Below are 12,721 nucleotides of genomic sequence, written 5' to 3'. Positions count from 1 at the left end.
AGAGCTTTGGCCTGATGAGACTTCCTCCTCCTTCCCCTAAATCTGTTGTCATCCAGAGTTCCTAATTTGAAATAAACCAGAAATGCTCCCAAGCTAACTTGTTTCACATAAGTTGTCAACAATTCATAAATTATACCCATGAATACTGAATGTACATGCATTATTGTTTGTTCTAATTGTTAGCATGACATTTCTCATGACTCTGCATGCTAATTATAGACAACCTGATGAATCATGCCACACTGGGAACTTCCCTTATGGGATGGATATATAGACGGGATGGCGGTGGGATATAAATAAAGCACTTTATATGTTTTAATCTGTTTTATTGTTCCATGTGTTGGATTTGCACATGTGTTTATGAAATTTGCTGGTGTCTGGAAGCTGCCTTGAGTCCCCTGTGGGGTGAGAAAGGTGGTGTGTGTGTATGTGTATGTATGTGTGTGTATATATATCTCTCTGCTGAGATCCTTGTGACATGTATTAGATTCAGCCACAGCCTGAGCTGAAGAAATTTCCTTGATATTGGTTCTGGAACTTACAGAAACAAAGTAGTTTCCTGAAAGTATCCAAACCTAAAGCATGAATTTCTGAATTACCCATATGAGTTTGTTACAGTGGCCTCACTCATAGTGCTGGACTGTCCACAGGTTGTGCTGGATGACTTCAATATCTATCCTGAGATTAGAAGGGGGATAGATCTGATTTTTAGTTTAGCATGCATCAGATTGGGTTGTATTCCCTTAAAAAATCAGATTTATATTCCAGGAGTACTAGAAAAATTATGCCAGAATGGATTGTATAGCTTTTCCAGGCTAGATGATTTTGTTCATATTAAGGTGGTATATCAGCTGTTCCTGCTCCTAGAAAGTTAAATCTGGCATGTGGTGACACATGACTTGGGTCATTGTAATGCACTGTGTGTAGAGTTTCTACTGAAAGATCCCGATCAATTTCAGATGATTCATAATGTGACAATGGGAGTCTTGATTGTTGATCGTATTGGAAGCATGTGATTTCCCATTTTACAGCAGCTGTATTTCCCCAGCCACTGAACTAGGTCATTTATGGCCAAAATTCCAAGTTTTTATTACATTTACATCTTTAAATAACTTGTGTTTACGGTATCCTAACTACCTTGCCTCCTCCTATATTGGTAAGGATGACTACCCCATGTTGTGATTGTCACACTACCATAATTGGTTCGGGATATGGACAATGGTCATATCTGTGACTGTGTCTCCTTCTTGAAGTTCATTTCCCAGCTGGTTCAGCTAAACCTGTGACTCTCGTCTCTGTATTTTTTAAAACAAAAATATAACATTAATAATTTTACTTGCATATTTGAGCATTTTTAAATTGATATAAGGTGTTCTGAACATTATGATTACAGTGCTAGACATTTTCTCTAAGGACAAAAGAAAAAGAAAAGAAAAGGGGTTTCATAGACCTGGAGTTGTAAGCTCTGTTTTGGCTGTTACTGTGGTAAATACAGTGTAGCATCAGAGCTGTGCTGTAGATTCATTTGGGCAGGAGGTAGAATGACAAGTGCTATTACTCAGTTGTTGCTGTTAAGTATAACTAGAAACTCCTGAAAATATTCAGGGCTGCAGCTTCTCTTTGCGAATATATGCACTCAAGTTAATCTAAAACAGAAATGTGGAAAACAGATGGGGATTGTTTAAGCAGCAAAGCAATCTAGTGTAAGTTTCAGGAACAAAACTTTAATCATAGGAATCATATACTTTAAGTATAGCAACTTAAAACTTGTGATACCGTGCTGTTATATGAGGAGAATAAACAAAAACCAATGGCTGTCCAGACCTAGAATGTCTACAGAAAATTGCAAGAACTGAAGCGGTGAGGAGGAGGTCCCTGATACTAAACGGGCTGCAGTGATTATTGTGTAAAATTAATGTTTTAGTTCTTCTAAAAGTTTGCATGGGCAATTAACTGATGCATTTCTCCTTCATTAATATAATCATTCCTAAAACTTTATTGTGTTCTTTAAAAATTATCCCACACCTCGTCACATTATTTTTTGTGCCTAATGAAAAGATTATTCCTTATGTATATATGTGCCTTCAGGTCAACTGTTTGCTTTTTTGTGTGTGTCAGGAGTGACTTGAGAAACTGCAAGTTGCTTCTGGTGTGAGAGAATTGACCATCTGCAAGGACATTGCCCAGGAGACGCCCAGATGTTTGATATTTTACCATCCTTGTGGGAGGCTTCTCTCATGTCCCCACATGGGGAGCTGGAGCTGACAAAGGGAACTCAACCCGCTCTCCCTGGATCTGAACCACTGACCTGTCCGTCAGTGGTCCTGCTGGCACAAGGGCCATTGTGCCACCAGGAACTAACGCTTGGCTTATGGTGATCCCATAAATTTCATAGGTTTACTTAAGAGGAGATGTTTGCCAGGTCCTTCCTCTGAAATATAGCTCACTGCACCTAGTATTCATTAGTGGTCTCTCATACAATTAATAACCAAGGATAACCCTGCTTAGCTTTTGTGATCTTGCAGAGTATGGTATTTTTAGGGTATTTAGACTCTCTGGTGAAAGCAGGAAAATATCGTAAGGTCTTAGAAAGGGTGGGCCTGTAGTTGGGTGGGAGAAAGACCAGTCATCTGACCTTAATTTTATTGCATTGCAGGCAATAAATCTATATAATGCACCACAAAATCCATATGTGAAAGGTTTTTTTTTCTTTTCTCAGTCAGAAAAAAGCAACCATCTATCATTTTATTAAATGCACATCTGCTGAATTGCTATTTTTCCCATCCACATTTCAAGAATATTCATACAAAAAAGAGAAGTAGAAGGTGTATGCAACATACATTGAAATTAATATTGTTAGAAGCTCGTATGCTTATTGGAGCCACCAATATTTAATTTAAATGTATTTCATAATTTATTATTCCAGAGTAATTTTTTTGTTTACGACTCATGTTTTGGTGTCAATGTTTTAAGGAAGGTTGTCTTAATATGTGTACGAGAAGAAATACGCTGCCTGCTATGATTAATATGCTGCATCAAACCCATTTCCTTTTCACCATGACTGTAAAGTGGTTTTATGTGTATATGCACTACATCCATCCATCCATTCACCTGCCTACTCAGCATCAAAAGTCCAAGGTCTTTAAAACTGTAAATGTAAAGCCATTAACACCACTTGAACACAGTAGGGTTTCATCCAAATAAATATTCGAATACCACACTATAAAATGTTACTTGTAGTTTGGTTTTGCAGTAGAGGCTAATTTGGAGAAAAATACAGGTTGAGAAATGGTTCTAGAATTGAGATATATGAGGTAATAATTTAATAAAATGCATTCAATAGTCATAATTTTAAATAGATTGTCAAAGGCTTTCATGGCCAGAATAACTGGATTGTTGTAATTTTTTTCAGGCTGTATGGCCATGTTCTAGAAGCATTCTCTCCTGACGTTTTGCCTGCATCTATGACAGGCATCCTGAAGCTGTATGTGGTCTCTGCTATGTGTCAGCCTTTCAAACTGGCATTCTCTGTAACAACAACACTAACTGGTTCAATGAAACAAAACTAGGAGTTTCCTTTAGTAAAGCTCCAGATAGTTTTAAAGTCATCTAGGAAGTAGCCAGGCATTGAAGCTGCAAGGCCATTAAATGATAATCAAGATGGCCATTGGCAACATTCACACTTGCCTCCAACAGACAAGAGTTCTTTCCCCTACCCTGGACATTTCACTGATATATAAACCTCACTTGTCTAGTTTCCAACAGACCTCACACCCTCTGAGGATGCCTGCCATAGATGCATGCAAAACGTCAGGAGAGAATGCTTTCGGAACATGGCCATACAGCCCAAAAAACTTACAACAACCCAGTAATTTTAAATAGATTGCATAACAATGTAAAAATGTGAACTGTACAATTTTTTGCTATACAGTGAATAAAATATACCTGGGGCAGTTCTTCAAAGAATTTGAAGAATACTTGAATAGCCTTAATACAGTTGGTGTTGTGCTGTGTTGATCATTCTTCTGGCAGAGAGGTAACATTAGATGCTTCTAGGACAACCTTATGATTTGTAGTACCAAGCTGCCAAGGACACTGGTAAGGCTGTTTTAATATGGCATGGGAACAAATCACATCATAGGCTTATCATAGTATTGTTGATTATCAGCTAACATGAGGGGGATTGATTTTGTGTTATTTCCACAATTTAGAGGGTAAATGAATTAAAAGAAATTAAAAAAGGGATATTGATGAGTTTTCTTCCTTTCCTCCACAGGTTCAACATGGGAGAAAACACTACGGCAAATTGGCTTTGAAAGGTAAGCACAGACTGTTTATCTCTCTTCTGTACCTAGCTGAATCCTGTTGGTTCAAGTTTAGTAAGTTGTGGGCCTTATGCTCTTGTATCAAGGCCACCATCCTCCTCATGAACCTGATGCAACTTGTTCGTGAAACTTGAAACAGGCAATGGATGCATCTTTCCCTTGCCACAGTCCATGCTACACAATTGCTGCATTCCTTATGGTACAGTTTTAAAAATGACTTTGCAAACTCTTCTTAATGGCCAGCAAGTCAACTTCAACCCTATAGAGAAGTCCTTCATGTCATCCATGGTTTCCTTGATTGAGTCCATCCATCTATAATGCCTTCTACCTACTACTAAGCATATTGTCTTTTCTAGTGAGTTCAGTGATATGGAGAAAATACTCTACTAATATAGAAGCAAAGATTGCTCATGTGCAGTTTTGCATCTGACTTTACAAAAGTTCTTCTGGGAGCCTTTTCTGGGAGAATTGATTCACTCAGAAAGGGTGATTTCCCCTTTCCACTGGACCCTCTTACATCCCCAAAACCTGAAAATAAAGGGACTCTGAATACATTGTTTAAGAAACATAGAGGAATATATGCTACTTACCAGTCTTATTTACATTTTAAAAAACAATTTCAAAACCCTCTTTGAAAGTTGATTGGAAATGGAGGCAGTAAAGAATATAAGATGATGATTGTAAAAGCTGACGTGGTTAAGAAATATCATTTTTAATATTGCTTGATTTGATCCCCTGGGTGACAATAAGCGTTTGTTTCAATTATTAAACTAGTTGGAGATTCAGGACAGAGAAGATATTGCTACATGTTACATACAGCACCTATTTAATTCTGGAGTTAACTCAAAAGGAAGTATGGTTACCAATTTGGACTCTTTTAAAGGGGAAGAGTTGGAGAAGGACATGGTGAAAAAGATTATTAATGCATCCAAGTCATGATAGTAGCCTCCAAACATCACTTGTTAGAGAACCACAAGTATATTGGGGCTCTTATGCCATCATACTAGTGGATATGAGGATGTAAAAAACAAAACATTTTCTTTGTTCTGTGGTTTTTTTGTTCTATGGTACAGGCAATCCATAAGGGTTTTTTTTTTTCATGTCAGGAGCGACTTGAGAAACTGCATGTTGCTTCCGTTGTGAGAGAATTGACCGTCAGCAAGGTCATTGCCTGGGGATGCCTGGATTTTTTACCATCCTGTGGGAGGTTTCTTTCATGCCCCCACATGAGAAGCTGGAGTTGACAGACAGGAGCTCACCCCACTCCCCAGATTTGAACTGCCAACCTTTCAATCAGCAATCCTGCCGGCACAAGGGTTTAATCCATTGCACTACCGGGGGCTGGCAAGTTATGAACAAGATAGATTCTGTAGGTTTGTTCTTAAGTTGAATTTGTTTGTAAGTCAGAACAGGAACATTTTTAAGTATAACTCCAGCCTCACACACAGACACACACACACACAGACACACACACAGATGGATGGATGGAGTCACACTTAAAAATGTTTCTGTTCCGACTTATAAACGAATTCATATAGAGCTTTGGATAGCATAGGGAAAGGTTAACACCCCTGTGGTGATTGTTTTTCTGTCTGTGCCCCTGTTCAAAAGATTTCACCTCATGTTCTGTCCCTGTGAATTGGATTTTGAAAAAAAAACTGGCTTGTTGTGGGAGCAAGGATTAGTGATACAGCTTCAGTGGAGACCACCTTTTCCCCTGTCATAACTCTTTCAGGAGTGAATTTCCCTTCTTAGAGCCGCCGCAAACTCTGTTCCTGCGGGAGCAAACCTTGCTAGCACGTCCCTGACATCATGAGCCTGCGCCTCTCTCCCCGCCCCTTTCTCCGCCCCTTTCTCTTTGCCAGCGTGGTTTTTCCTTTGCTAGGGCAGCATTGCCCGCATTTTCTCTCAGTTGAATTCTGCCAACTGAGAGAGTATGCTGGCAATGCTGCCCTAGCAAAGGAAAAACCACTCTCGCAAGGAGAAAGAGGCGGAGAAAGGGGCGGGGCGAGAGGCGGAGTCTCATGACGTCAGGGACATGCTAGCAACGTTTGTTCCCGCAGGAACAGAGTTTGCGACGGGTCTTAGGGGTAGATCTCTCTCACTTCCTGTTGTCTCACCCCCATTCTTAACTATGAGTCATTTGTAAGGCGGATGTTTGTAACTCGGGGACTGTCTGTATTGCTTTCTAAGTAGACATATTATGCACTAACAAGCCTGTTGATGAATACAGTACTTCCAAAGTGTGCTGTTTATTCTTGTTTTGAACAGTTTATTTTTGTTTACCAAAATAAGAAGACTGTGAGCAAATTTTATCTATTTGTTATTTTATAACTAATCTGCCAGAATAATAATACCAACCATTTAAATGGCCTGCACTTCCTCTGCTAGTATTTTTTAGGAGTCCTACTATCTGCTTTTGCACACAGAACGAATGGTTGAGGGGTGTCTTTTGGAAAGTTGCTCCACATATAAGAAATGACTTGTATGAATACTTTGAAGTAAAGATCTTAATCTGGATTTGATGGATTTAAATTAAGCTTGCTAATGTACTGATAGTTTTGAGGCTGTATCATTATGATGTTTGTAACACAATGCAGTAGTCATCATTATTATGAAAATATTTTACACGTATAGCTTCAGACAATTAAATATCCCAAAATGGTGCTTTCTATATTGTCATTGTACAACTAATTGTTTCAGTGTGGCTCATATTTATGGCGTGAGTCTTTATTGGTTGTTTGGCATAGAGATCAAGCTACAGCGTTCTAATGATCACCAGATCCTGGCATTCAAAGATAGGTTTGCTAGTGTTTACAGCTCTGAGGTATATTCAGTTTCCAAGTTACTGAGAGAACATAACATATTAGTGGAGTACTTAAGAAGTCTGTCTCAAATTAATCACCCTTAATTACATTCTCTACTTTATGTTTTAAACAAGTACTTAGCAAATGAAAAAAGAGGGGGGGAAACCCCAGAAGCAGCAAAGTAACAAATTACACTCCACAAATACATCCAGCATTGTTGTATAGTCATGTTTTTCTTTAGAAATATAGTAAGAATCTATACCTGTATCTGTAAATACATTCCAGAAAGTGGCATTAATGTAATTTAGCACAAGTCTGTCTTCAGGCTAGTTTATATGCCCCAAAATCAATCTGTGAATATTTATTTTTCATTAAGTGAAGAATAACGTTTAAGACTATTAATCTGTGATGGAGTGTGACTTCAAATTAAATATACATGTGGGAGAACCTGCTCTGGGAAAGCTTTGTTCAACTCTGAGGGTGAAATGTATATGGTCCACGCCATCCCCACTGTCTTTGTGTCTTCCCATCCTGCAGAAGGTCTTTCTAGTTTTATTTGCTTTAAAATTACTGTTTCATTGTGTTGTCAAAGGTTTCATGGCCGGAATCATTGGGTTGCTGTGAGTTTTCCAGGCTGTATGGCCATGTTCCAGAAGCATTCTCTCCTGACGTTTTGCATGCATCTATGGCAGGCATCCTCAGAGATTGTGAGGTCTGTTGGAAACGAGGCAAGTGAGGTTTATACATATTGGAATGTCCAGGGTGGGAGAAAGAACTCTTGTCTATTGGAGGCAAGTGTGAGTGTTGCAATTGGCCGCCTTGATTAGCATTGAATGGCCTTGCAGCTTTAAAGCCTGGCTGGTTCCTACACTACTTTAAAACCATCTGGAGCTTTACTAAAGGAAACTCCTAATTTTGTTTCATTGAACCAGGTAGTGTTGTTACAAAGAATGCCATTTTTTTTTACAAAGAATGCCATATATATGCTTGTGTGTTTATTTATGTGTCTTCAAGTTTCCTGTCATCTTATGGAATCCTCATCAATTGCTTGAGGCAGTGTTTGCACTGATGCTAAGTTAGACTTACCTTTATGACCCAGAGATCAAGAATCATGGCGTAGCAGCATAACGTCCCCTGGACCAAAGATATTCAAAAGCCAGTGCTCAGCCCAGAAGATTATGGTGACAGAGTTTTGGAGTACAATACTCCTGACCTCACAATTGTGGGGAAAAAACAGGTGTGGATCATCGATGTTGCAATCCCAGTTGACAGCAGGCTTGATGAGAAGCAACTGGAAAAGCTTACATGATATGAAGATTTAAAGATAGAATTGCAAAGACTCTGGCACAAGTCAGTAAAGGCGGTCCCAGTGGTGATTGGCACACTGGGTCCAGTGCCTAAAGACCTTGGCCTGCACTTAAAAACAATAGATGGTGACAAAATTACCATCTGTCAGCTGTAAAAGCCCACCCTACTCAGATTTGCGGGCATTATTCACCTATTCATCACACAGTCCTAGACATTTGAGGAGTGTCTGACGTGTGGTCAAATACAAAAGCCAGTATAATGATCTTGTTTGCTATGTACTAATCTTGTTATGTATCTAATAATAATAATAATAATAATAATAATAATAATAATATAGCTGAATGCAACCCACTTACAACACAATAAAACTTGGCAAGTATAGGTTCTTGCACTAATGGGAATGATCATGTGCTTCCACATCTTCCTACAGCCCCAATTTCTCACCCTCCGATTTTCACTTGTTTGGTCAGATGAAGGAAAGCCTTCAGCAACAGTGCTTAGATAATCTAGGCAAAGTGGAAGATGCTATCAGACACTGGACCAGAGAGCACCCTAAAAAAATTCTACAGTGAATTTGATGCATGGGTTCAAAGGTGGCACACAAATGCATTGCCACTGGCAGTGTTGCAGAATATACGTTCAAAATAAACTACTTTGAATCATACCATGTTCAAGTCAAAGAGTTACTTTATGCATGTGCGTAGTTTCAAATGTCTCATGTTGTTAATAAAAGAGTTATGAGCCGACAGGCATTATTTTTGATACGACCCTCATATTATAGTCTGCCTTCCTGGCACTGGCTTCCTTGAAACATAGGACAAATACAGTATAATAATATAAACTATTTTAACACAATACCGAGGTAGAAGTGTCTTCAGCCAAGCAGCTTGTCAGCAGCGAGGCTAGACACCTTAATTACACATTCCTAACCTTGTCTACCATAATTTAAAGACCACTGTACACCAGGGCCAATAGTCGTTGGAACAAGAGCAGGCAAGCTGCATCTCATAGACCTCATGTTTTCCCTATGTGTTTCTCACCTCCCCAAAACTATCTGAATTCTTACACAATCTCTAGGTGGCACAGGGAAATTTTGCCAAATTTTTTTTGTTGGCCTTTGTTATCAATGTTCAGTTTACTTTCTGCTTTAAGGAGATCCCCGGAAGGATGTATAATGGATTTTTTGTTGTTATAATTGTATGTGACTTGTTTTTTTCCTTTCTACAGTTTTTACCTGTTGTATGTTGTATGTGCACCCTGGAGTGACTTGTAAGCTGCCCTGAGTCCCTTTGGGGGAGATGGTGGCGGGATATAAATAAAGTTTTATTTATTTATTATATTACTATTATTATTTTAATAAAAGAAAAATTAAAACAGAAACATATTACAAACTTTTAAAACTGGGAGAATATGGGGCATGGATAGAAATGGTTATCTAATATCCTGCAACAACTTTCCCCAAACTCTACTATGGCCTGCTCCATGACGTAGTAGATGCTTAGTTTGTGCTAATTTTCAAGAATAAATAATATTTACAATACCAGTATTTTTAATGTTTGTAATTTCTGCTGGCATACAAGTGCAAATACTTGCATAACAGCAGGCAAGATACGGCATTCTTCATGCTAAACTCTATTCCTGTTCCTGATTGAGAAATACAAAGGTTCTCATATGCAGGGTTACATTTATTTACCATATTTCTATCCCGCCTTTCTCATCCTGAAGGGGACTCAGAGCAGCTAACATATAAGGCACAATTCGATGGCACACAAACATACATAAAGGAAATAAACATAATTAAAATCAACCACTAAAACATTTCAAACCTTAAAAGCAATTGTTAAAATCATGTAATCCAATATCAGAATCCAAGGCCTTTCCAATTGTCATTGCACCATTCCGCATTCACTTATTGCACTGAGAGATTACTACCCAAAAGCTTGGTCCCATATCCACATTTTTACTTTTTTCCTGAAGATCAAGAAGAAGGGGGCTAATCTGATTCCACTAGGGAGGGAGTTCCATAGCTGAGTGGCTACCACTGAGAAGACCCTGTCTCTCATCCCCACCAACCGCACTTGCGAAGGAGGTGCGACCGAGAGCAGGGCCTCCCCAGAAGATCTTAACTTCCGAGATGGTACATCCCCTTTCTTCTTCTTGCACTCCTCTGCAAAAATAATCCTTAAAATATAGAACCTATGGGCTATCTGGAATCGATACTTTGCAAACATAAAGGCATCTAATTGTGTTCCCACTACTTAGAAGTAACAGGAGATGGATTAGTCCCAGTAAATCCTTACTGGATCTTTACTGCACTACACTGTTTTAGTGCTGTTATTTCATCTTAATTGCCATGAAAACATTTTGTGAATTCCTGGGATTTGCAGTTTAGGGAGGGGCATTTAGTATTCTCAGCCAGCAACCTCTGGATCTCAATAAATTACAAACCCTAGAATTCCACAGAACACTGCAATGACAGTTAGCATGGAATGATAGCCCTAGAACAATGTGTGATTAGTAATTTTCCTGATTATGGTATTATGGAGCTCTGTAAAAATGTTGTGTGTTTACTAGAAAAAAAAGTAAGATATGTTTGTAGATGCCATGTAAATACAGTTGGTCCTCTATATCCACAGATTCTGTATTCCTTCTTTTCCAAGAATGTTGTGACTGTCTAAACTAAAACGACTATATAATATCCAGCTGTTTTTACATAGCAGAGACCATCAGTTACAGCAGGAAAAAGTAACCCCCCCCCCCAAAACTGGTCCGTCTTAAACTAACTCGAGTAAATCGTCACACGAAAGTTTGTTTAGGATCATTGCCCACATCATGCACCATGACTTCCCCCCATTTAAATCATCATGTTTTTAAACGAGCTCCATGCTATCCTGATAGGTTTATACACAAATGACTCATGGGGCCATTCAGTGTTATAGATACTTCACCACCAAAGTATAATTTAAAAAGACATGTAACGTGACTGTGCAGATAAAAAAAATTCAGGGTCAATTAGGAAGAACTACATGGGACAGAATGTTTGGGATTATAGGAATATAAACAGGAAGGTCAGCAGTACTACTATCAATCTTTCTTTCCAGAAACATTTTTTTCACTAAGTTTAATGATACAGTTTTGGTACTCTAAATAAAAGCATTTCTTTTTATCTGTATTCTGCAAAATTAGTAAAAACCCATATGTCTAGATTTGCATGTGTGGAGAGAATTAAGCAGACTCTTTGTACAGTTGAGACCTAGAGAGCCAGTTGACTTTGGTGGCACAAGCTAAAAATATGACTTTTCATCTTGTGGATTTTCTCATGTACCTATCTGACTTTACAGAAGTCGTTTGCAGTGAATCCAGCTGCCATGCAATCCCTTGTGTGTATGTAGGGTGTTTTGACAATAGGAACTTCATTTTAAATTGAGGAAATGTATTTAACTTGTATGGAGAATATATGACTTCTTTTGTAGTTGGCTGCTTTGTCAAGTTGCCATTACTATTTCCTTCTACATTTGATTGTCAACTTGGAAACACTTCCTTAACCCTTCAGAAGGAGAAGGATGCACATGAAATTGCAGCTGCCTTGCTCCATCAGTGTCACTATTCACCTGACTGCCAAAGTAGTATATCCACACCTACTTCAATAGTTAGGTGTTTCGCAATAAAGGCAGACAACTGAACAGTGCAATCTCATGGTACAAAGCATGTTCCTGCTAGCGTAAAAGTAGTCTTTGTCTCTACAACTTAATTTATTGGGACACGGAAATAAATAAGATACAGCTTAGTCCTTAAAAATTAAACAATTCTGGAAATTTCATATCCATACAATCAGGATATGACTGAATATAATTCAAGAATTTTTCTGTATTATTTTACTAAAACCAACTAATGTTCTTTGTCATAAACAGTTTAAACACAGCAGGTAGGTTGCCAAGTGAAATAGAAATATTACCTCTTGAGAAACTCTAGTTTAACAGCCCAGATTATAATGCATCATTTTAGATGACATAATGAGAGGGATTTTGCCAAAAGAGCTACAGCATGCCTAAGGACAAAAATCTTGGCATTCAACACGTGGCACATAAGTTCTGCATGTCAACATACTAGTTGATGTTGCACCACAGTCTTTAGTATGTTTCTCTTAACTGTTAAGTATCTGGTGTTTGAGGCATTTTATATTCATTGCAGATAACTCAACCTTAATTTGTCAGAGTATTTCCTTGTTGTGATATTATTTGTGTATGAAATTCATGTTTATGGTGGTACAAGAGTGGAAAT

At 38.4% G+C, this 12,721-nt stretch overlaps 1 protein-coding gene across 2 annotated transcripts in view; it reads left to right on the top strand.

Annotated features, from left to right (window-relative positions):
- PIEZO2 (piezo type mechanosensitive ion channel component 2) overlaps nucleotides 1-12,721 on the top strand; it is a 280,544-nt gene that overhangs the window by 122,935 nt on the left and 144,888 nt on the right. For both annotated transcript variants that reach the window (XM_067467467.1, XM_067467468.1), the window contains exon 4: nucleotides 4,277-4,319. In XM_067467467.1, the coding sequence (XP_067323568.1) occupies nucleotides 4,277-4,319 (43 nt within the window). The remainder of the gene's footprint in view (nucleotides 1-4,276; nucleotides 4,320-12,721) is intronic.

Source organism: Anolis sagrei, chromosome 4 (assembly GCF_037176765.1).
Source record: "Anolis sagrei isolate rAnoSag1 chromosome 4, rAnoSag1.mat, whole genome shotgun sequence".
NCBI lineage: Eukaryota > Metazoa > Chordata > Lepidosauria > Squamata > Dactyloidae > Anolis > Anolis sagrei.
Note: the sequence above shows the minus strand (reverse complement) of the source record. Positions and strands in the feature narration are given on the sequence as shown.